This window comes from Catharus ustulatus, chromosome 7, assembly GCF_009819885.2.
Source record: "Catharus ustulatus isolate bCatUst1 chromosome 7, bCatUst1.pri.v2, whole genome shotgun sequence".
Lineage (NCBI taxonomy): Eukaryota > Metazoa > Chordata > Aves > Passeriformes > Turdidae > Catharus > Catharus ustulatus.
Genome location: NC_046227.1, coordinates 10,198,851 through 10,223,472, shown reverse-complemented (window position 1 = coordinate 10,223,472; position 24,622 = coordinate 10,198,851). Strand labels below are relative to the sequence as shown.

Here is a 24,622-nt window from a genome sequence, read left to right as displayed (position 1 = left end):
TCTCAGGGACTCAGGTAGCTCCTGATGCTGAACTGAGATAAACCTTTTGTTTATTGTTGTGCCCCAGACAACCCTCAGCATAGTCTGTTAGGTCTATTGTTTGCAGAAATCACGATCTGCTTACTTTTCTTTTTGGCATTGGCAACCATTACTTCAACAGGAAAGATGTCAGGCAGTCCCAATGCTAATGTCAGACTGTATTTCTACTGCATTCCTCTTGGGCAAGGACTCTGTAGATCCCATTTCAAATGGTTGTGTAGAGCAGCCACTGACTTCTATCTGCATAGATTTACCATGGGAATTGTAATTGCCTCCTCAGATAATGGCACGTTTCTTGAGAATTGCACTCTCTTAAGATGCAGCTACACTAAATCTGTCCGTGAGTCATTGCAAAGTGTTTGGCTGGATTGGTTTTCCCCTAAATAAGCTAACATTTCAATATCCTCTTGTTTTTCAGAGGAAATCCTTAAGACAAGTGACTGGGGAAGAAAAAGGCAGAGTGTCCAGCAGAAGTGTTGGATCAGACACAGCTACTTCTTCCCCTGTAGAAACTGGACAAGCATCTGACGAGTTTCACCTATCTCCTTCTAAACAATATTGGATCAGGGAGGGATCCTCCCATTATGGAGGCTTTCCAGGATTCAGTAGCAGTGATGGAGTATTAAGGGAACTGGATGATGGACAATTTGACCAGGAAGATGGAGTCACTCAGGTCACATGTATGTGATAAGTAAGTAACTGCTTCAAATGGACATGTAAATAAATTACACAAATGAATTTTTTAAAAAGATAACACTACTTCAAACACATTGGTATACTCCTATGACTCTTCCCAAACTCCTTGTGTATTTTTGTCATTTTCCATGTTGTGTTAATCCTACTGTAGTAATAATACTACTGCAAAGTAATTTTTCTGTCTGTTTTTTGATAGTGTAACTACATGACTTGGGTGCTCTGCTAACTTGTTAATGCTTTTGACAAGCAAGGAAGCAAAAGCTGCAAAACAGTGACAGTTTGAATTGTGTGAAAGAGAAAGGAATGAGGATGTTTAGAATTTTCCACAAGCTGGAGGAATGTTTTTGGGTTGGTTTGGTTGTTTTGTTGTTTGGGGCTTTTTAAGGATATTGTAAATATTGATGGGGGAAAATGAACTGTCTGGCTGTTGTTAAGTTTCAATATAATTTTCATTTTATTTGCCTTGCGTAAGTTCAAAAGCCTAGAGAAATGTCAAGTCTTACATTAGAGTGTTAATAATTTAAGCTACATTCAGACTTGGTATGGACAGAAAAACTCAGGAGGCTGTAGGTAGGTAACTTGCTCCTGGAATACAACTTCCCTTACACATTTTCACAGGGTTCCTTGAACATGTAAGCCAGGAGCTTAGAGCTTGTATTATAGTGATGTGTTCATAATATACTTGTGAGTGGAAATTAAGAACTGCCCATCCCCTGAAAGGTAACTTGCAGTCTGTAAACAAGTAGTTTGAGAAGATCCCTAGGAAGCATTGAGGGCAGTAATGCTGCTAATGCGTAGGAAGAGGATGTAGGCTAAACCTGATAGGCAGTTATTAGATGGATGTATATATAAAAATGTCTCAGCTATATGTATCACACTGGATAAAGTGTATTGAGCTGCATCCAATACCAGACTTGATGTTCAGAGGAAAGGATCAAGTTGCTGTGCTTCCATCCTTACTGTAGGGAGGAGCTGCTTGTATTGAGGGAGGTTAATTAAGGCTGGCATGGTGCTGTGGGGAGAGGAACAAACAGCAATTGCTTTTATGCTGCTGTCTGGTAAGTGTATTTTACAGAGGAGAAGCTAAATAAAAATGCATCTCCAGGAAGTAAATGTGATTATAACTAAAATATGCATTTTTCATGTAGTTTTAGAAGCAAAAAAAAAAAAAAAATTATAAATGGTCGTCATCTTTAAGCTAGTGCAAAATAAATTGGTCAAAGTCAGAACAGAACTGAGCAAATGTATTCATAACTCCACTCTCCATGTTTGCAGTGCAACACCTACATCACCCAGGGATTTTGGTACCTGTCTGTGTGTTGTGCTGCAAACATAGATGTCATTAATCATTTACCTACAACATCCCATTCCCCATGGATGGCATCCCACCAGCTGCTGTGGGTCTCTGCCTAATCCACAGTGGTAGATGCTGGCACTAAATGCAGTGGGCAGATTAATGCAGTGATAGGAACACCAACAATTAACTCCAAATAAGCACCCCAGGAGATGGCCAGGATAGCAGTGGAGGTTCACCTGCAGTCTCAGAGCTGTGTAGAAAGAACATGGGCAGTAACTACTTATTTCAGGAAGCAAAATTAATTCATGCAGAAAAAAAGTTGAATTTTATAGGGCAGGGGGTAGGGAGAAAATCCATTCTACTGACATAATTAGCACAGGGGGAGCTTGAAACAATATTGTTTTGGAGCTGCTTCCTGATTTACTTGTGAAATTCTTATTGGCAAGCTTGCTTATTTTTACTTTGGAAGAGCAACTCTTAACTGTTTGTAGCAGGTAGGGGGTTTTGTTCAAAAAAAATCTACAGCCCTGGAGGTTTAGCTTCAACTTCTTTTTTCCGCTGAATGCTGTGGGGAGTGATGGGGGCACCTCAAATGGGAGGTACAGTAAGAAACCCTTTCTTTTCCCAGCTTTCCCACCAGCATCTGGAGGTCAGGGATGTGGGGCAGGAGCTTTGTGTTCATTCCCTGCCTGGGGGCACTGTAGGGAGGACAATCCTACAGTGTGCAGGGCTGGGTGTCCCTGCAGAGCCTGCCCCAAGGGCTGCCTTCTCTTGTGGCACTTCTCAGGGAGCACTGGTCATGGTCACAGCAGGGATCTCTCCTCCATGGGACACAGATGGGGAAGAAATATGAAAACAAAAACTAGAGCCATCTCTGGCAGAAAGGCAGGTAACTCCAGCATACTAAAAATGGAGTAACAGCTGGTCTCATGCCACCTGGAATATGTTGCTCTACTTCAGAAGTGTTTTAATGACTTATCCAAAACTTGTGTGTGTGTAATTTTAACCATTGGTCATTTTTCATACAAGTTATATCTGTAAAATGGGCAAAAATTGGTCCAAAACTCCAGTTCTGAATATTTCAAGTTAGAGCTTTTTAAAAATACCAGAGAAATAACCTTTTTATAAAGCAAGATCCTTGCTTAAGATACTACCAGTAGTGAACCCTAAACCAAAACTGAGCTACAGGTATATAAGTAAATTACAAAGTATGAAGTAGCAAATTTAATGTAGTTACTATTTCCAGAATGCATTCATTGGATAAAAATACTTAACTTTTAACTGAGATCTTTCTGTATCACCTGTTGAAAGTGCAGAAAATTCAAATTCAAAAAATAGTATCTTTCTAAGAGAAATATTCTCCTTACAATTAATAGGATGTACACAAGAGAGACTGTTCTGGAACTAGGGTGGAAATTGAGTATGTCCTGGATATCCACAGGTACACTAGAAAATCATCACTTCTAGCAAGAAAGGCTTTTTTTTTTCTTTTTAATGAAATAAAGCCATATTCTTTTTCAGTAGCTCTCAGTTTTTAACTGTGCTTTAGTCCTTGCTTATGAATCTCACAGGTGTTGACAGTGCTGCAAACCTCTGAATTTCTGTTTTTTTAATGCAGTATAACTATGCTAAATTGCTTGCTCTGAACCCACGCAGCAATCCTGGATTGTTAAGGACAGCTGGGTTTTTTTATGTCATTTGTCACATAGTATCAGCCTGTGCTGTAGAAATACTCATCTGAATTGTTTACTTTTGGCAGTCAGGGCAAGTTGGTTTTTCAGCCTGTGTGGAGACAGTGCAAGAATTATCTTCATGCACTTAAGCACTCATCTTCCTAAGGCTTGCATGCCAAAACTGAAAAAATTTAAAATGCTTCTAAAACAAATTGTGGAAAATCTTCTGGTTTGTTCCTTGTAGTAAAAAATTCTGAAAGACAGCTCTTATCTTACTTGGATGAGTGACAAAGGGAAAGTGCATTTTGGGTATAGGAGAAGTGATTTCAGATCCTCATCACCTGTCTGGCACTTACCAGAGCAGTAAGGTTTGTCTTTACTGGCGTGGTGACCAGCACTGTCCAGTAAGTAAAGCAGCTTTGTAAATCAGAGGAATTCTCTGAAAAAATAGGAAGTACACTTTTTGTGGTCAGTAACAAGACTTCAGCCAGGAGCCTGTGTGTTTGCAGTGTAGTTCCCTTTCCTGCTTGTGACAACAGAAATGCTCTGCAGCTATTAGAACAGAAGGCAGCCAGTAGTGTTTGTGAACCTCTGCAAAAGACTGTTTATACTTTCTGATGCTTAAATTGTTTGGAGAGGAAATAGTTTTTTATTGTTTACAAACAGGAAAAAACTGTCCACAGTTAAATATTTTGTACTTTCCTTGTAACTGTCAGAACAGTTTATTTACATACCTGGTCAACTGCAATAAATGGCTGCTTCACTTATTTCTGGTCTGTAAAATATTTCTTTTGTATAGGTTCAGATCTTTTCTATAGTTCATATAGGTTCTCACCACTAGAAGTACTTAGCAAATCAGTTCCCAGTTTGATGTTTGTCTCACACTGACATTAAGTGGGTTAGATCAATGTATACCTTGCCTCAAGCTAAAATTACCTTTTTGCAGTCTTGTCTGAACAGCAGAGCCTGGTAGAGTTAATGCCATCTAGTAAAAGCTCATCAGGTTTTTCCTGTTCTTAGTATATTCATCTTTTGACATCAAAAATAGAGATTGCTGTCTTGACAGTTCCTGTGGATTAACACCATGGCTGATGTGCTGGAAGCTGTGCTAAGCCAAAGGTGAGGAAAAACGAAGTGACAAAGGAAGAAGTGATTTGACAGTGAGTCTTTGCTTACAGCCTTTGTGCCTGTGACATGCAGTCATAAATGTGCTTATTCTGTATCTCTTTAGCCCTCCCATATTTTAACTGTGGAACTAGCATGTTCTGATTGGAGGAGTGTATAAATTTGAGGTCTGACTTGCAAGTTCCTAATGAGTATTCTATTTCTCTACTTTGGAAAGAAGAAAGACAACTTGATTTGAGCACACCTTGTAGCAGAGATGGGGTAACATCCATGGGTCTGTTGGAAACAGTTGCTGTGTTCTCAGACAACATGAAAAAAGAGAATAACTTCTCAAAATATAGTGGTATGGATAAAGAAACAGTTTAATTTTATCCTTTTTTACAATATAATTCCAAGACAGTCTCAGTTTCCCTATGATGTAAAGTCTAAATTAAACCTGTTAATATTTATTAGACAAATCAATGGTTTGCTTAGGCTAATTGAAGTTTTATGGTACCATCCAGGCACATGTGTGTACACAGTACTCATGTAAACAATAGCAAGGGAAAATACAAGCAGTGTCTCACTTTGACCTTATATAAAATCAGCTTAGTATAGCAAGTCAACTTTACAGTGCAAATCTGAATGAGAATAAACAGGATTCAAACTTCAGAGTTCTGTTTTGAAGTTAAACTCTTAAAGCATAAGAGGAAGAGGTTTAAAATTTTAATGCAGTCCTGAGCACCACATCATTTTCTTCAATTTTGTAGAGGAAATGTAATTAGCAACACCAGTCCCATGTTTTTGCCTGTCCCAGTCACCACAGCCAATATACACATGCAGAGTGACTGTACAAAGGAGCCACACCATGGATGGTCCTAGAGCAGACAGCAACGAGCTAAATACATTTTACTACCTCCAGAAAACATCCTCCTACCTGCAGTACTAACTTCAAGGTATCTATCAAAGTCAGGTAACCTGGTCTATACAAGGCAAGTTACAGCTAAGTGTATAGACAGTAACTAAAGCTACTTCACTCTGACAACATCTCATGCAATTACCCTGCTGACAGTTAAATACAATGATAAACATGAGACAAGAAGCTGCTGAAGAACACAGCTGTTGAAGTACTTAAGCTTAGTCTCTCAATTTTCTCATTGTTTATATTCCCTTTACATCCAGGTGATAACAGTTGCTTGAGGTGTGCTTGATTCATATAAAGAAAAATAGAATTTAAGGCATGTTTAGTATATTATGAAAAAACAGTTAGTAAAAATATGTGGACTCCCTTCTTTCCATGTAAATACAATGCAGAAAACAAAGTGTAAATTACTGAAACTAGCTGAGCTAGCTCATTCTGACCTGCTGAAAGAAATAAGGAGGGCGCCTGTCAACCTCAGAGAAACAAGCTAACTTCTTAAACAGCAAAGCAAAACTCATTCAAGAACACAGCTACTGCTTTTAGACCCTGCATTCATGTACACTTAGCAGTATTTCTCTTATATGCATCTCTAAAACATTTAATTCTATCCTTCTAGACAAAACACAATTAAGCAGCACTCATGGAAATTGTCAGTTATTGCAAATCTGCAAACACAACTTGAAATAGACACCTGATAGGGAACCAGAAGCATGAATCCAAATCTTTGTCAATATGGTTAAGGTAAATGAAGAGAAACAAATATATGTTGAAAACATCATTAACTCTTGCAAAGAATCGGGTTGGATATTTCAGGTACTTAGCATGTTTTGACTAGGAATACAAGCAGAGACTGTGCCAGTGTGTTATGTAGTGTAACATGAACAGCTGAGGTATAATCTGTAAGCAGTTACCATAAATATGCACAGGTATTCTTGAGAGGTTGTGGAGTGGAGAACAGCAGAAGCCTGCCTTAACAGGACAGCACCTGTTCCCTGCTGTACACAAACCTCCACTGCTGACAAAAAAAAAGTCCAGAAAGTGTTAGATAAATATCAAGAATATCTATGTTCAATACCATAGTGAAATTGTCCTTTTGGTTAATACTATAGATCCTGTTAGTATTTGGATATACACATACAGCAATATGCACATCCAGAAGTAAATCTTCAAAGCCATTTTAAAAAAATAAAAGGCAAATTAGGAATAAGCTACATTGCAAGAAGCTTCCTGCAGAATTATATATTTAAGGTGATAATCTTTGAACTAAGACTTAATATAGCTATTGCATTACAAAATGGCTTGCTGTGAAATCATAATCTCACTTTTTCCCCACCCAATCAGACACATCTTCAGGATTGTGATTCAATGATTGTTTAGCAGCATTTTTAGAGAACTGTAAATTCTTTTATTAACAGGCATTATAAACAGATACTACTACTTTTATTTAAAAACCATGAGTGCCACATTGATGAATATACAGCTCATGAATAACTTAGAAGTATTTCCCATATTAAAAGGCAATGCACACAGCATACAAAAGTATACTAAACAAAGCTATGAGGATACGTGATTGAAGTGTCTAAAGTGATATATACAGTACATATTTAATGTTTTGTTTATATTCAGTACAGAATTCTGTACTGCTCTTCCAATTATGCCTCACTCTCTCCTGACACTGAATTTTGCACTTCTTCTTCCAAAATTGGTACAATCAGGTTATCCTTGGACATCAGATTATACTTCATCACAAACTTAGTGAACCGGTGACACAAGAAAGTTTCATTCTGGAGGTGAAAAAAGGGGAAAAAACAGTATGTACAGAAGGATTATTTTAAACCATTGTGAGGAACATGCTGCTATGTAATTGTCTCATAGGATTTACATGTCTTAGTCACGCTTTAATAGTACATTTATATTGCTTCTTTTGTATCTTTACTGGTTGCTTATAGTTACTACAAATACTAAGAAACCTGCTGAAATTGAAGCTTCAGTCACAGCTCAATTTAACAGCACTTAGACAAGAATATATTTAAATATTTAAAAGTATGGTTCCAAAGTTCCTCCTACGTGCACTAACTCCAACACAGCAGGGCACAATCATTTGACAGCTGTTCCAGAAACCTTAAGTGGGATTTGGCAAAGGTTTCCTTTTATATATAGCTGTACCCCTTCTCTCCTTTCTATCTTTCTACTTTCCTATTAAAAAAGTTACTGGTGGTGCACAGGTTGCCCTTAATTACTCTGATCCTTTACAGTTACACAATTATAATTCCTTAACTGTTGTGCAGTGTACACAAACAGGAAATACATATATGTAAGCAGTACTAACTGCACTCAGTGCTTGAATACTTTCAGCATTCTTAAATACAAGATGAATTTGAGTTCTCTGTAAAAAAAAAACTCAAATTCTGGCCTTTTATCTAAATGAAGGGAAACCACAACTGAGTACAATAATCACATAAATTTTTTTTTTATATATAGATATAACAGCTTGTAAGTTCTTGTAAACTTGGAATCTGCTGTAATCAATCCTTCACTTGAATACAGATCTTCTAGTAGAGCTAAAATATTTTATACAACTCCATCACAGCTGTAGCTTCAGTAAATGCCCTGCTTTCAAGATGTAATTTCAAACTACTTACTTCATATTCATCAAATATCTGCCGGTGGTGAAAATAAGCGTGTGAAAATATTCTGTAAATCCTTCGGCACACTGATCCTAATTTGGCTACAGAGGATTCCTTTATGCTAACCCTGAAAAGCAGCAGGAGAAAGGTTAGGTTACACAACTGCTCTAATGAAATGACTGCTGAGACACAGGCTGACATAAATTTTGGTTGTTAAAACTATTCTGTATAATTGCATATGAAATTTAGACTTGTTCATGCAAGCTCCATATTTATAAATGGTACTCTTGACTACAAAAAGTTCTGACTGTAATTAATCATCATCAATTATTCTAGTCAAGGCTGGATTTCTGGTTTCTAGGTACTTGCAGTTGCACCTCCTTGTCTACACTGAATTCCTAGAGCAGCACAGCAGGGAGTTTTCTCTGATTCCCATTCAGTGGCCTGTCTCTGTCTTCTGTGATTGCCATGTCCCACAGTAGGTTGGTATTGGCTTCTGGAGGGTTTTGGTGCTGTCTGTTGAAGGCCTTTGAGGTGCAGCATCTGTCCAAAGGCCATCCTCTTATTTAGGTGGGTACTACTCCAATGGAAGCCCTGTACCACTAACAGGTATCACTAAAACAGTTTTTACCTAAAAAGCATCCCTTGGCTCCAGTAAATGGCAAACTATTTGACTAAGTTAGAATTCTTCCTTGGCTTAGAAATGGCAATAGGCCTCCCAACTCCTAAGAGCTGCAGGATTTTTCATAGTTCCAATAGGAGTCCATGAAAAATGCATTTCACCTCTCTCTGAGCTTTGTCACTGTCTTAAGTTCCAACCTCCTCCCTCCTTCTCTTCCTCCTCCCAAGAGAAAATGTTTTTACCTGCTGGGGAAATATTTATTGCTATTCAGAAGACATGCAGCTCCATCAAGTGTGTGCCTGGTGTAGTCTATAGCAGGACACTACAGAAACAGACAGTGAGTGAGCACGTTGTCAGAACTTGTTTAACAAGAACTATTTTATTGTATTACCTGATGCTTTGAAATTCACTGGACATTTTTATTCCCAGGAATCACATAGCTTGTCTAAAGCTGTAACTACATTTCCTCCTTAAGTGAGTAATTTCTCTGCTTCACAACCCACGTAAATTATTTCAAGAAAAAAAAGTTACTATGGCAATGCCATTATGCACGTGAGTAGTGAATTTTATGCCTGTCCTTGAGCAAAGCTGTATAATAAAAATACATGCTAGGAGTACACTGAAAGGAAAGATGATTGTTAACCTCACAGCTCATTTGGTTTCCCACAGTTAAGTTGCCAGACTTGCTCTTTTACAGGCTCTGAAACCAAACCTGCACCTAAATCTATCGGTGCTTTTTGCTTTGGCAAAGAAAACTGAAATCACACTGTAACTAAGTGTGTAACAAACCATCCCCGGTTCTGCAGTCAAGTACACCTAAAGAAAGAAAGATGAACTGAGCCAGACTGAGAGAAGGAATGTCTGTCCCATTGTCCATTCACCAATTTCAGGAAAAAGGCTTGTCAGTTGTCCATTTCTGTCAGCAGTTCAAGGCTCCATCACCCCCTATCAGACCATGAGTTGGTAGCTGCTGCCATGGAAAACAGATGAATGCTGCATGCTCAGAGATAAAATTAAGCCTGAAGTTCTCCAGTCTAGCTGAGGACAACACTGCCATGATGCTCAATAGGGATGGGGCTTAAAGGAGAGAGTGGGAAGCTGGCTAAATCAAAACATCTCAGGAAAGTAAAAGCAGAACAAAGCAAGGCAAAAAACCTTACAGGACAGAAAAGATAAGGTTAAAAAGAACCAATACCTTATTCTGGAAGGTGAAATTCAAATATAAGTATGACAAACTGCACTACTATCATAACCAAAAGCAACAAAGACTTTCTGAAGTCAAAAATAAAATAAAAAGATGTATCAAGTAGTTCAGGAGAAGATCTGAACAAAGTTTAAACTTACTGGACACAGGCTAATGCCATGCTGATAAACCCACTTGACTAGAAACATTTTTATGACTCCACCACCTTTTTGGAGTAACTGCCCTAAGAATGAGCACGTGCAGTCACGTTTGGAGTGTCAGGCCTACACTGTGGATCAAGGCCAATGCTCTATTCTCAGCATGAACTCTTCTATCAGTTAAACAAACAGCTTTTTTCCACTGAGTTTCAGGCAGGCTCAATACTAACCCAGAGAGAAAAGGGGAATGTGCAAAGCCACTAATACTGAGGTAATAAAGCAGTTCCTTTACCTCATTCTGTTCCTCTGTACAGCACTTCAGAATAGCAAAGAAGAATAGCTCAAGTGATATTCTTAACCCATATAAGCTGTCAGTTTGACTAGAAGCCACCTCTAATAGGTTTCCCATGAACATATGAACTGTGAAAGAAAATTCCTGCATCACTGGAGTCAGTTTTCCAAAATACATCCCTACCTCTTTGGGAGTTTTATGAGCTGCACAAAGAAAAATCCACTGCTCAGTTGCTGTCATCTGAGTACACGTGTCAGGGTGACATTCACTCTGTTAAAACAATTGTTCAGTTAAGAAAATAAACCAGCAGCAAAGAGGAGCTAATCTTTTCAAATCACTTGCTTGCTCTGTCCACCCCACAAAAGAGTTATTTGCCGTAAGCCCTTAAAGTCTTACAAAATCTCCAACCAGTGCTTAGCCCTGTGTATATATATTTAGAAGAAAGCTCTGCAATTTACACAAAACAAAAAAGTCTCCTCCCTGACAAAATACAAGTCTCAAGAAAATAATTACCTGAAGCTTGACAGCTAGTCCATTGAGCTCAAGGCAGAACTGTCTAAAAGAAATTGAACACAGCAGCATCAAAATCAGCTATTTGTTTCCTCACTGCAAGTATCTCATAAAAAACAGGTTAGACATTCTGATCTTCAAACCAGCAGATTTTTTTACTCAGTTAAGCAATTATCTTTTAATTCTTCACTGACAGCAGAGGCTGAGTTTAACATATCATCTAGTGGAAGTGTTTAAGATACCAACTTCATTATGAAATAAAGTGCTATTTCAGATAAAGATTCAGCTTTTCAAATAAAGATTTAAAAAAATTAAAAGAACACTTCAAGAAAATTAAGGGTGTAAGTGTTAAACTCGTATAGTTGGAGTGTTCCATCCTTCTAAGATGTACTTGCAATCAATTAAGGGGCTAAAGTCCCATCTCAAGTCATTAACAGAGGGACCTCTGGAATACTGCTTTCACTGGAATCTATCTGAAAGTGCATTCTTGAACTTTACAGAACCCAGCCCTCCATCCTACAAGAAATCTGAATAAATTTTCCAAAACTCACAAGTGACAAGTTACTTTTATGAATCTAAAAATTTTGGGGGGTCTAAGAAAGCACAGTGGGAATTCTTAAACTATGACTTTGCAACTGTATGTAGATACTTCTTCCTTTCTTGAGGATTCCCTGTTGTCTATTGGAACTATTGCACACCAGAGCAGAGAAAATGTGAGGCAAAAAACCAAGGTATATGAATCTAGGAGGAGCTTAAAACTGTTCTTATTCCAGAGTATACACAATAAAGTGAGAAGAGATGCTTATAAGAAAAATGAAAACTAAAAATCAGGACAAAAGGATTACTACATATGTATTGATAACTACACTACAACTGAAAAATACTTTAAGGCACAACCTTCCAAGGCTGAATGTATATATTGTATTGCAATTTTTTAAAAAACACAGAAGTAGACAAAAAGATTTGTTTCCTTACATACAGAAAAAGAACAGTAATACACAAGTACTCTTGCTGTCCCCGCCTGTTTGCCTGCAAGTTTCAGAAAAAGCACTGGGAGCATCTGGAAATCACACTACTCATTAGTGGAGATGAAGAACTGACAATACTGTGAGAAAGTGCTATGGAAATTCATTACTATATCTTCATATTCAAGAAGTGAGGTACAAATATTTTCTTTAAAAAAAACTTCAAGATCAGAGCACATTCTAAATCTTTAGAAATAACAGGGAATTCAGAAAATAATACCAATATTTAACAGTAGAATACTCAAGTTTCATTGAAGTTAGTTTTGATGTGTCACATTCAAATAGATTCACTAGCAGCATCAATGAACAAAACTTAGAACCAAGACAGAATGTTAACAAAAGATGGATTTTTACCTTAAATGTTCATACTTCCATACACCTTCATCCTGGCCTTCGGGAGGTTCAAGGATCTTATCAATGTTGGAACAGTCTGCCCTTATGTTTTGTTGGATATACTGGGGGGGGAGTAGAAATAAAACTAGATTTTGTTGTATTTACAGTAAGACAGTATATTTAGGACATTACATCTTGGAGTGGTTCAGTTTTTACTTAAATGACTGACAGACTGAAATGTTCAAAAGTACACGGGCAGGGTAAGGAAACTGGTGTTAAAAATGCCAGATCTAAAAATGCCTTTCTTCAATTAAAGAAGGTAAAAGAATGGAGAAATCCCCACCATCTTATTAAATCTTAAATTTGTTTAAACCAGACATGGGAATTTGAGTTATTTCTGCAGACAAAATTAACCATTAATTTGTTACTGTTATACATAGGTGCTTAGGAAATTCACTGCTGTGCAGCAACACCCTAAGCAGGTAAATATCAAGCCCTGTTCCATTTTATATACCAGAACACAAAACCTGGGAAACTGCACTCATTAACAGCATTTCATGTAAGTAGGAATACCTGCTGGACAGCTAATGTACTATCCATTTCTTCAAAGGATTCATCAGGCCAGTTGTAGAAATCCTGTTTTGAAAAAAGAGAGTTTAAAGCAACGTAACAAAACCAGAGGGGAAGGAAGAAAGGCACACAGCCTACAATAAGCCTGGGCATGCAGGAAAATAGATGGAGTTTATACAATTCCAGGAAACTGCACCTGAACAGAAGCAGCACAGTCCTGGCAGGAACAGGGTGAGACGGGATTTACGCTCCCAGCATTCCAATAGCAGCACACCTTGAAATGAAGAGCTCTGCATGACTCAGCAGGTGCACACCCCCCTCCCCACACCCTGCTCTAACACTGGGATGTATTTCTTACATTAAATACAGCACCCAGGACCCACTGCAGGTGTTAGACCAGGTAGCAGTGGGCAAGAAGAGGTCTGTAGAGAGCAGCAGCACTCACTGGTTATGAAACTAAAACTCCCAGTGGTGACACAGCAAGAAAAACATCTCTGAGCCGAGATCACACAACACTGTGCTGGCCTAACCTGGTACCACATTCCCACCTTACCCTTGGTGAGGTCAGTATGCCTTCATTAATTTATGCTTATCAGCTTTGTTAATGATAAAGCCTTCCTGAAGTTTCACCTCAGATCCAGCTACACCTGTATTCTGCAGCAATCCACATGATGTGCTGCACCCACAATCATCCCAATCACAGGCATTTTCTTACTGTGCATTTTTCACATCTAGAATTTGGTGCTACTCGCTCATATCATGCAGAGATGTTTGCTGTAGTCATCCCAGTAGGAGCAATGACTCAATGAAAATGTCCCAACTGCAAAGCTCAGCAATCTGTTCCTGAGAGAGTCATCAGCTCTGGAAAAAATACCTCAAGTGTATATGCACTGTTGAAATACCATTACCTAACTGTATTTGCAAACTGAATAGCTATACAGTGTCATCCAAAATAAAACATTAAATACAGCCACACACAAAGAAAGATCATGTATTTAGAGAGAAATTATCATCACTATATAAAAAATTGTTCAACCTACATGAATTTCAAAATATTTGACCAACCCTAGGTCTGTTTTTCAGAATACCCCAAATTTATCAAAGACACATAATATTCGGTCTCCTTCATTGATGAAACATGCACAGAATGACCTGTTTTATGGGATTGTGTAATAATTTTATCTCTATGCTATGACAAAGAACAGGAGGAGACATGTCACACACTGCTTCTTTCCCACCATGCATTCTCTTCACAAAAGCAGAGGGGAAAGTCTGACAGATCACCTTTCTGAAATAATCTACAGAACGCAGCTTCCGTATTTGAAGTGTGCCTTTTCCAGCTGACCGTGAAACCCCACATACAAATGAATTCAATGTTGATTAAGAGAAGCGATGTGACACCAGCATTTCCTTGTGCATAGTTACGTAAGGGAAGGATGACTTCCCTCTGGGATGGGCAGCCAGGTACAGCCGCTCTGACGGTGCCGAGCTCCCACCGGAGCCCTGGGCAGGGACACGAGCTCGCTCCCGGAGCGTGCTCCCGGTATTTTCACAGCACTAACAACAGCAAAGCCTGACAGAACCGGGGAGCCGCCCTGCCTGCGGCTGTCACAGGTGTTCCCCGGCCCGGCCGAGGCCCCCGCGCTGCGGGACGCGGCCCCTCCCTCGGCCAAGCAGGCCCGACGCGATCTCCGCTCGCACCCCGCAGCCCCGGCGGCGCTCGGCGCTCCCCCCGCCGCGGGGCCTTTCCGCCGAGCCCGCGGGGAAGGAGCCGCCGCTCCCGGCCCGCTCCCCTGCGCCCACCGGGTCTCGCGCGCTGCCCGCGCCCGGCCGCGGGAACAAAGCGATCCCCGCACGGGGCCGGGGCCGCCGCCGCCGTCCCTGTCCCGGTAGGCCCGGCGCGGCCCTCGGCGCCGGCCCGCCAGCCGCTGGGCTCCGGCGGCGGCACTGCCCGTGCCAGCCCGCCCGGCGGCCGCGAGGGGAGCGGCGGTGGCTGCGGCGGTGGCGGCTGCGGCGACTCACCTGGGCCTTGGTGCCCGGGCGGTTCCGCCGGAGCACGGCCGTGCCCTCCGCCATGACCATAGCGACCGCGGGGCCCGGATGTGCCGCGGGGCCGCGCGGGGCGGGGCGGGAACAGCCGCGGGGCGGGGCGGGAGCGGGCCGGCGGAGGGAGGGGCGGTGCGGCCAGAACAGCCGCCGCGCCCGGCGGGGGCGGGAAGCGCTTCTCGCGAGAGAAGGCGAGAGGCGGTGCGGGGGGCGGCCGTGAGGGGAGGAGGGGGCGAGGCCTCCCCGTTCCCGTTCCCTGCCGCTTCCCGCCCGCCTCCGCGGGGCAGCGCCGGTGAGCCGTCCTTCGGGCGGCGCTGGAGGCCATGGGCGTACCCTGTGGGCGCCTGCGGGTCCCTCTACCAGAGCTGAGTTTTGTATTCCTGAGGGACAGCACTCCCCCCGCCACACACACACACACAGCCGGGAGTTCTGGGGCGGCCGCTCGGTGTCCCAGCGAGTGGCCCGCTTTGTGAGGCGAAGCCTCGCACGGAGATTGACGGGCTGAGTGGTTCCTGAGGGAATCCATCCTTTGCATTTCACCCTGTTTCATCAGCATTCCCCCGCCAGCCCCTGGCTGTGCAAGGTTAGTCCTCGCCTGTCTCTGTACAGCCGAGTCCCTGGTGTCCTGTACAATGCAAACCATAGGGGTGCGGGTTTAAAAAATATTCAAATTTATAGTTGTTAACTCTAAAAATTATGAGTAAAAAACCCACCCCATAAATGGTTGTTTGGGGCAAAATAATTTTAAAGTAGGTAAGAAACCTTTCTAGGTCTGCAAAGGCAGGACTGAGACACCTGTGAGCTTGGTGTGCAGAGGGCACAAACTGCTGGGCTATGGCAAACAGAGTTAGCTTAGGTTTCAAGGTTTACTGACTCAGGTGTTGACTCTATTTGGGAAGAAAACAGAAAAAAATACACTGTTACCTCATAGCTGGCTGATAAATGCGTCTGCCTTACAAGCAAGTGAGCATTTGGAAGACCAGAGTGACTGTGTCTGTAGGATAAGTGAGAAGAAAATTGTTGGAAAGCTGTTCTGTTTCTCGAAAATACACGGCAGAAATGAGTGCAGAATAAGGAGGGGTGAATGGCTTGTGTGTGTGCGATGGAGCAGCGATGAGACACCTCCCGCACACAGTCAAGGATAAATGGTTACACTTGTGTGCTGTTTCCTGCCAAGTAGAGAAGGTGCTGCCTGTGAATGCTAGGTGTAGTGTCCCCCTGCACTCAATTATTTTGCTTTAAATAACACATTAAAACCCCTTCCTCCTACCCAGTGAGAGTTACAGTTTGTGAAACATTTTTAGCTCGAAAACACTGTAAAATCTCGAATTAGGCATTCCCGTCAGGAAGAGAAGTGCACTTTGAGCCCTGGCTTTGCTCGGGCAAGGCCGTGAGCAGGAGCTGCCCTGTTGCGGAGGCCAGCTCGGAGCCGAGAGCCGGGCAGTGTGCGGGGGAGCAGAAATGGGTGACGGGGTCAGCGCCGGCCCAGCGCACCGCGGCTGCACGGCCAGCGCGGGCGGCTCCTCTCACGTTACACTGTAACACGGAGCTCGGCATGCCTGCTCCGGGCACCTCGCCTCGGTTTGCACTGGTTACTTTTTTACTCCTGCCAACTATTCGGGTGATGTGGCGAAACTCAGCTTGTGTGAGAAACCATCAAAAGGTTTAAAATGCTGTGAGAAATTGGTGTACTGGAATGAGGAGTGGAAATGTCCTGTTACCTCTTTAGACCAGCTGCGTTCAACATTATTATTTTTTTTAAATGAGATTGATATTATTATTATTAGCCAGTTTCAAAATACAAGCAGTTCTAGTTGCTTGAGTCCTTCAAAATTCAGCAGATTGTTTGCATTATTTTTTATTTGGGTTTTGGGGGTTTTTTTGTGTTTTGTTTTTGGGCGGCTTTTTTTTTTTTTCCTTTTTCTATCACCATATTCAAGGTTTAATTTTAAACCACAGAAAAATTGGAGACTTGACATTTCCATTTGTCCCTGACTTTCATCTCATGGCCATCTTGTTTTTAGCATGGAAACAAATCTGACAGTGAAGAAATACCTCTCAGAGAAAAATATGTCTGTTAGTTCAGACTGAAGATGGGTTCATGAGTCTGCAGAGAAAAAAGGAAAGAAATCTGCCTCGTTTATTAAGATCTTGAATTCTGTAGGGTATCTTGTGTTGCCCCTTGATAATTGACCCTGATTTCCTGGAAGATGCTTATTATTTTTATATCATTAAATTTCAAGCCGGTTTTGAACAAAATCTGGACAACAGTGATTTCAGTTTTTGGGTTTCAGCTGGTCCTCATTATCTTATGGCCTTCAATAATGAAAATTTGAATGTTTGGCCATTGTTTGTTTTATCAACCATTCATGTGCTGTTAGGGACCTGGCTGTCCTTTCTTTTCTGTTGGCATATAAATATTCCATCCTTTTCTTCCCGTGGCAGGATAATGTAACCAGGGTGAGAAAAGCTTTCTGAAAACCCTACAGCTGCTGGTAATGGAAGCTATTCTGAAGTGTTAAGAAAAGAAACTCGAAAAGATGGAGTCTACCTGGTTTCCTTGCTATTCAGACAGGCTGAAGAAAGACTGAGGAGTGCATCCCCTCAAAAAAACAGGTGGGGCAATATGAAACATTTACACCAAAACTGAAGTTTTGAAACCATCTAGAAAACAGTGGAAAGAAACTTAATTTCCTACAGGAAGAACATAGCAAAGAAAGAGGATTTGTGACTGATAGTCTGTCGTTCCCTGGAGAATCCAAGGGATATAGGATTTGGCACACAGTCATGGCCTGAGAGGCAGTAACAGCAGATGGATCACCTTGGCTGTGTGGCAATTGCCTTGTCCTTGCTTGCAGTGAGGGCCTTGTGCAAGGATAGAATGTTCCTGTCAATCCAGCAGATGTTCCAGTCTTTGTCGTCCATTTGATTAGGCCTAGGAATGCTATTTTCCACCCCACATCCATAAATTACTTATTTCCACGAAGTGGTTTTAATCACTTATGTAAACTGTAGTAGATACAGCCATGCTAAGTATTTTGATAAACGGGTGCTGTATCAAGCTGCTGAAAACCTGCTGGGCTGGAGGTGTGGGCTGAAGGTGGAGCTGGGGGCAGCCAGGTTGTGTGAGGAGGGCTCAGGGTGATCCTATGCAGATCATGTCTTTCAGAGACATTATGGGGGAAAACACTGAAATTTTAGGCCCCTAAACATTTCTCTGTCGGCAGCTATTTCCTACTGCATTTTGAGATGGGGTATAGTATCTCTAAACAGTTTGTAAATATTTAAAATACCTTCCCCTCTTTGGTTTGTGACTGCAGCAGACTGCCTTATCCTGGGAGATAAAGGCATGCTGGCTGCAGTGGGAGATAATGCTTCCCAGGGAGTTTGTGCTTCATTGCACAATCAATTGTCTTGCAAGGTCCTTGGGGTGTGATTATCTTCAGTTTCAGCTTGAAAGTGCAGTGCTGTAACTACTAAAGTAAAACTGCAATAGGGCAGATTTCAAGAAGCAGGTCTTTTATACTAAAAAGTGTATTTTTATTAATTTAGCATCTTTCCTGTCTGTCCATAGCTCAGTGCAAATTTAACCCCCAGAGCAGTGCCTGGTTTATCTTCAGCTCCAGAGCAAGCAGAGGTAACCAGCCAAGAGCAACTACCCCAGAGCTAAGGGGAGTAAAAGGCATGGCAGCCAAACCTGGCAAATGCAGCTCCTGCTGGAATAGCTGAGTGATCAGTGGCACCTAGGGAAAATGCGGCTGCAGCTCACCTTTGTGCTGGGCAGCTGCTGGGAGGGCCTTTCTGCTGGCAGAAAATACATTGTGTTTAAACTGTGTCCCACACTGCTTGAGTCGCACACTGCAGCAGCAAAATGGAGCTCTGAAAAAGCATTTTGTTACAGTTCTTTACTGTTACCTCTGGAATAAGGGTTATAATGTATGTAGCAGTGCTGAGTTTAATCAGCACAACTGGTAATGGGAAAGAAGTGCAGTTCAATTGCAGCCAATGAAGTTTCAGCTGCAGTAAGTCCTGTACTGACTGACTTCACTAAGACGACCCCAAAAGCACCTTAAGGCCCTGTCTGTTCCCAAGCTGCACTAGATCCCTCTGTGCACCCCAGTTCTGAAAGCCTCCTCAGGAACAGGGCAGATTTGGGTTCTCCTGCATGTACAACCCTGAATCCTTTTTCAAGGCAGGAGAAGGTGGCCAGAAATATGCAAATTTAATTGTTTCAATATTACCTAAGTCCATGTCTTGCTATTTAAGAATGATGTGCTAAAGCTAAAGGAAATATAATTTGTCAAACCAGGGAAAGCTCAAGATCTGGGTGTGATAGTGTGGTAATCAGTAAAGAAACTTCATTCAAGATCAGCATCAGCCCCACTTCTGCCTGATTAGCTGTTGAGGGAGTTTTTTTTTTTCTATTGCAAAATTCGTTCAGCAATAAGCAGGAATATCCATTAATTCTCATCTGCTTCATCTGGGAACTGGATGATTTTGTTCCAGCACAGCTATGACCAATACCAAGCTCCTTCCAGCTGCTGGGGCACAGGCTGTTTGGAGCAGCGTGGTTTGTGTGCCTTAACCTTTCAATGTTCCAGGGTCTTCAGACAGAAGTTAACAGAACCCATGCTATCTCAGGAGTCCAAGGTGCAAGGGAGCTGGATAGAAGTCCTCAGTAAGAGTGCATGTGTCTGGTAACCATTTTAAGCTCATTTCATACAAACTTGGGGAAATAACATACTATTACCACTGAATGTTTCAGAGAGCTCATTACACAATTGAGACTCAGTTTCACTGAGCAACAGCAGAAACTGAGACAGAAGCAGAATAGTTTTATAAGTTTATTGTAAAGACCTTTACAATCTCAGTACAGAGATAGGATATAAAGTGATGTTGTTTGGAATAATTAAGGCTGATTGGTGGTCATCCAAATTTCACTGTTCAATGGAACTCAAGCAAGAGCAACTGATTTCTGACTGTACACATTTTTATTTGTGTTCCATCGTTACAGTGAGATCACAAGTTATTTCAAAGACTCAATGCCTGTTTCTTATAAAATAAAGGACATTATTTACATGATGAAAGAAAAATTTCAGCATTTTAGTGGAATGGATGACTGATACTGCAACAGGTTTAGTCCAGATATTTCCCAAGAATGTCACCATCTCTAAACAAGTAGTAGTCCTGGAAAGAAAAGAAATGTTAGCTTCTGTCATGTAAATATTTTTCTTGTTCTGCAAATACTGTCTTGTTCTGAGTCAGCATTATTGCAGCCATTAAGTACAAAATCAAAACCCAGCTAACTAGAAGTCAGCATGTAGAGCCAGTCTTGAAAAAATTCTTTTTGTTCCTAAGACACTCTTTGGAGAGCTATTAAGTTACAACTTCTAGCAGTGGGAAGCACAAGAACTGGTAGGAAACAATTCTGCAGGCTTTCCTCGCCAAAAGCAAAGATGCCCTCAGGAATTTCTAAGTCTTTCTGGATTCCCTCTAATATGTGCTCGACATACAGAACATTTTGCCCACCCAGCAAAGGTCAGCTCAAAGGTTCCCATGGTCACTTCCTTTTATGCAGGGGCAGAAGCAGCAGCAGCAGCACAGCTACCAGAAGGTGGCAGGATCCAGCTGCTCCCTCTCTTGAATGGTGCTAACACCATTCCAGAAGCAACCAAAGTATTTATCACTGGTGTTTCAGGAACTATTCTGATTTGCACTCACAAAGTTGGGAAACCTACCTTATCTTCTAGAACGATCTTAGTACCACCATATTCTGGGAGCAAAACCTTTTCACCAACTTTTACACTCACTGGCTGAATCTCGCCATTCTGAAAGAAGAAAAAAAAATCCTTACTTTTAATACAAACAGATGTAACAGAATTCCTCCAAACAACAACACTCCATCCAGGTACAGAAACATTCAGGGAATCACAACTCTGCATTTAGTTTTGACTGTAAATCCAAGTGCTTAACACACTGAATAGGACTTCACTTAAAGAAACATGAAACCCCCTCGGATAATCAAGGGACAAAGTCAAGCCAAGGATACAGCCAAGGATAATTTCCCCAAGTTAAAAAGGTACTTTCCCATTTCTGTAACTTTGATCAACTCATCACTGTTGCCATCAAATCACTTGCTTAGAAACTCCTGATAAAGGTTAATTAAATTTTTGTATTATAAATAAAACATTAACACATTAGTCAAATATTATCACCCTTTCACAATACAAACCTTTAACGATCAGATCCTGACAGAAACCAGCCTGGGATATATAGAGGGACTCATGGTAAAGAAAGGCCAAGGCAATGTGCCCAAGTTGAAATTTAACCTGTTCCAGTGCTGGAACTGACTGAACACTGCTCTGGTGGGGAACCAGCCCTTCCAGCCCCCAGGCACTGGCATTTTTGTGAACTGTCTTCTTTTATTTCCATATAAATATCCAACATGCAAAATTAAAAAGCAGTTATCCGCCACTTATTCCTTTGGATTGCTGACTTTCCTTAGTCCAATAAGCCTAATGCTTATGGACAAAGATACTTTGCACAGCACAAGACAGCCTATACCACATTCTGGGGTTCCACCCTGCTCACGAGTCACAGACATTGGGGCATGTAATAATGTTAACAAAGAAGTCTGTTGGTCCCTCAAGGTTTTGGCTGAGAAGTGATGAAACATTATCATGCAGAACACTGTCTACACATTTAAAATAAACACCAACCCCTCCCCAGAAAACTCCCCACCACCAAACAAGAAAACAAACCCCACAAAAGCTAAACAGCAAACAAAAGAAACCCCACTCAATTTTACACACGATGAAAGGAAAGCTGGAATTCATTTCAGGACAGCTTGAGAGTTCTACCTGCTTTTTGAATCTCCACTTGCAGTTTCAGCCATCACAGATTTTGGGAGCTGTCACCACTTTTCCACTATAACTGTCCCACTCCTATGGCAATATTCCAGCTTCCACCACACCATTACTGGTTCTACCCAACTGGAATGCTTCAGGGTAATTACCTTTCCTCTGGCTCCAGATCCAACTGCTACTACTGTTGCTTGTAGTACCTTCCCTTGGGATTTTTCTGGTATCATGATTCCTCCTTTGGTTACCGTCTCAGCCGCACATCTCTCAACCAGCACACGATCAAAGAGGGGAAGAAATTTCCTAAATGCTTTTCCTGCCTGTGGAAGTAATTGTACATTGTAACAGGAGAGCCATTACAACAAAAACTGAAATTAAAAGGAGTTTTAAATACCCCAGCACAAACTGATTTCTCTTTTGAGAGAGATGAATAGTATAAGACAACTGCTGAACTCATTTAATAGCAGCAAACAAATACCACCTCCGATTGCATCAGAAATTCCTGAAGGCACAGGCAGATGCTGGGCAATCCTGACAACTGGGCTGTAGGAAGATGTATTCCAGCTGGGGAATAAACCACCCAGGGATGGAGCAGACTCCTCTGCCTGGAAAGGCCTCTAGGCTTTTAACACCAAACCTTTAGTTCCTATAGCTTGGTGAGCATAATTATTGATTTTGTGAACCGTATTTCTCCAGTTCACAACCACATCTAATGAAGATTAAGGACTCCTTTGGACAGCTGCGTTTGTACTTGTGAAGTGGTTTACATTAAAGAAGCACAAATCCAGCCAGCTGCCCTCTTGTCAGTCTTTCTTTCTCAGTGCTTTCAAGCATTACTCCTTTCACAAAAAATAGGTGAGAATCCACAGCCTGAATCCACGGTGCTGCTACTTATATCAACTTGTACAAATAGATTCAGAAAAAAAATAAAAGAAGGTTTAGGCCAAGCCCCTGAAAATCATAAGACAGGCACTCTTCTAGATCAATTGCTTTGGTATCTGCTTCTGCTTAAGCATGTCAAGGTGAGGGGGTTTTGTTAAGTTGTTGGGTTTTTCCCTCATATTTGGTTTAGGTTCGGGGCTTTTTGCAACTAGTTACTGCTACCTGTCTGCATTCAGAACCGGCAGGCTAATTCCCATAGGCCAGACACATGCAAGCACATGCATTCATCCCAACACGCAGGGGTCAGGCAGAAGGACTTGCTTTGATTTAGAAGGAAAGATATGGCAGCTTGCCAAGTCACATGGAGATAGTGCTCCACTAGACAGGTACGCAGAGCCTGCACTCAGGGAAAGAGCTAGAAAGGCCTGGCATCCTTCCCTGGCACTCATCGATAGCCACTCACACTTGAGAAGAGGCAGGAAACAAAGTCACAGGCAGAGCATGAACAAAAGGAAGATGCTGTGTCCCACTGTTGTCAGCAGCACACGGATGGAAGATCACCAAGGGAAAAGGCTGCCGGTTGTGTCCGATATTATTATCGCTGCTCTTTTTTAGGAGCTGTTCTACGTTTACCAGAAAAAAAGCTGCCAGGCTAATGACCACGAACGTTTTACACTAAGTTTTAAATCTTCACGTTATACTACCATAACAATCAAGCATCATTGCAGGAAAAGGGCAACTCAAACTCTCCTCCTTCTCCGTAAAAAATTTGCAAACCTTATAGAAGGAGCGCTGCAGAGCGTGGCAGAGGTGTCTCTTCTATCTCTGCAGAGACTCGCCGTGGCCGCGCGGCCCTGCCCTGCAGCGCTGCTGCCGCGGGGCTGCTCCCGTTACTGCGGCGGGCAGGAACCCTGAGATGGGCTGGCTGCGCAGCCAAAAGCAGCCCCTGAAACCTCGGCCGTGTCCTGCCCCGCAGCCCCCGCAAACCTCGGCCGTGTCCTGCCCCGCAGCCCCCGCGCCTGCCGGGGGAGTCGCTCCTGCCCCACGGACTGGGCGACCTTGCGGCGCTGCCAGTCCCCCGCCTCCGCCTTCCCGCCGTCCCTCCCGCGCCCCAGCGCTGCCCGCGGGCACGGCACGGACTGAGCACACCCGTGCGCGGCAGCGCAGCCGCGCCTGCTCGGGGGCCGACAGCGACCCAACCGCGGGGAGGAGCAGTAGGGGCGCCGCCAGGCCCTCGGGGGGTCCCTCCCCGCAGCGCCGGACGCGCTGGGCGCGGCAGGCCGGGAGCAGGGCCGCAGGAGCGATGCGGAGATGGCGCGGCAGCGGCCCCGGCACTCACCATGATGCTCCCGCGCCGCCCGCACCGAGTGACCGCGCCGCCGCCAGCACACACGTGAGGAAGGTCACGGCGTGCGCATGCGTGACCGGCGCCCCGCCCCGGGGCGGGGAAGGCCCGACCCCCTCCCCCGGCCGCGGGCACCTTTAGCGGCGCCGGTTTTTTTCAATCGCTGCGGCCCCGTCCCGGTCTCGGGGGTGGCTACGCCCCGGTGACACCGCGGACCCGCTGCAGGCCCCTCGCACAGAGCACGCGGCGCCCCGGGCCGGGCCCCGCACGGAAGTGAGGTCAGCTCACCCCTGACCCGCGGCGAGCATGAGCGTTCCAGAAGGTTCTGGAATCTGCGGGCCCCGGAACATGAATGCTTCATGCTACAGCCCGTGGCGCATGCGTAGGTATGGCCTGCGGCCCAGCGCGCCAAGCGGGCGGTGGGCGGGTGCAGAGGCC

At 42.9% G+C, this 24,622-nt stretch overlaps 2 protein-coding genes across 5 annotated transcripts in view; one reads left to right on the top strand and one right to left on the bottom strand.

The window, feature by feature from the left end:
• Positions 1–4,472, top strand: part of RFTN2 (raftlin family member 2) — a 30,547-nt gene extending 26,075 nt beyond the window's left edge. For all 3 annotated transcript variants that reach the window (XM_033065432.2, XM_033065431.2, XM_033065433.2), the window contains one exon: positions 458–4,472. In XM_033065432.2, coding sequence (XP_032921323.1) covers positions 458–727 — 270 coding nt within the window. In that variant the 3' untranslated portion in view covers positions 728–4,472. The remainder of the gene's footprint in view (positions 1–457) is intronic.
• Positions 4,473–5,168: 696 nt separating this feature from the next.
• LOC116999096 (MOB-like protein phocein) lies at positions 5,169–24,418 on the bottom strand. Of its 2 annotated transcripts, XM_033065434.2 has the most exons (8): positions 15,074–15,213; positions 13,055–13,117; positions 12,503–12,603; positions 11,127–11,169; positions 10,797–10,883; positions 9,223–9,302; positions 8,374–8,485; positions 5,169–7,515 (listed from the first exon to the last, which is right to left on the bottom strand). In XM_033065434.2, the coding sequence occupies exons 1-8, from the start codon at positions 15,131–15,133 to the stop codon at positions 7,384–7,386; spliced, it is 678 nt and encodes a 225-aa protein (XP_032921325.1). In that variant the 5' UTR covers positions 15,134–15,213; the 3' UTR covers positions 5,169–7,383. The 2 variants fall into 2 exon arrangements, with proteins under 2 accessions (XP_032921325.1, XP_032921326.1); XM_033065435.1 differs by lacking the exons at positions 5,169–7,515; positions 8,374–8,485; positions 9,223–9,302; ... (3 more) ...; positions 13,055–13,117; positions 15,074–15,213 and adding exons at positions 19,929–20,284; positions 20,836–20,925; positions 22,113–22,277; positions 24,179–24,418.
• Between the last annotated feature and the right edge of the window lie 204 nt (positions 24,419–24,622).

Coding starts and splice junctions, on each gene's coding strand:
- LOC116999096 (XM_033065434.2), bottom strand. CDS start 15,133: ATGGTCATGGCGGAGGGCACGGCCGTGCTCCGGCGGAACCGCCCGGGC. Junction 10,884..11,126: donor GACTAGCTGTCAAGCTTCAG/GTAATTATTTTC, acceptor TTGTTTTAACAG/AGTGAATGTCACCCTGACAC. Junction 9,303..10,796: donor CTCATAAAACTCCCAAAGAG/GTAGGGATGTAT, acceptor CTGTTTCTGTAG/TGTCCTGCTATAGACTACAC.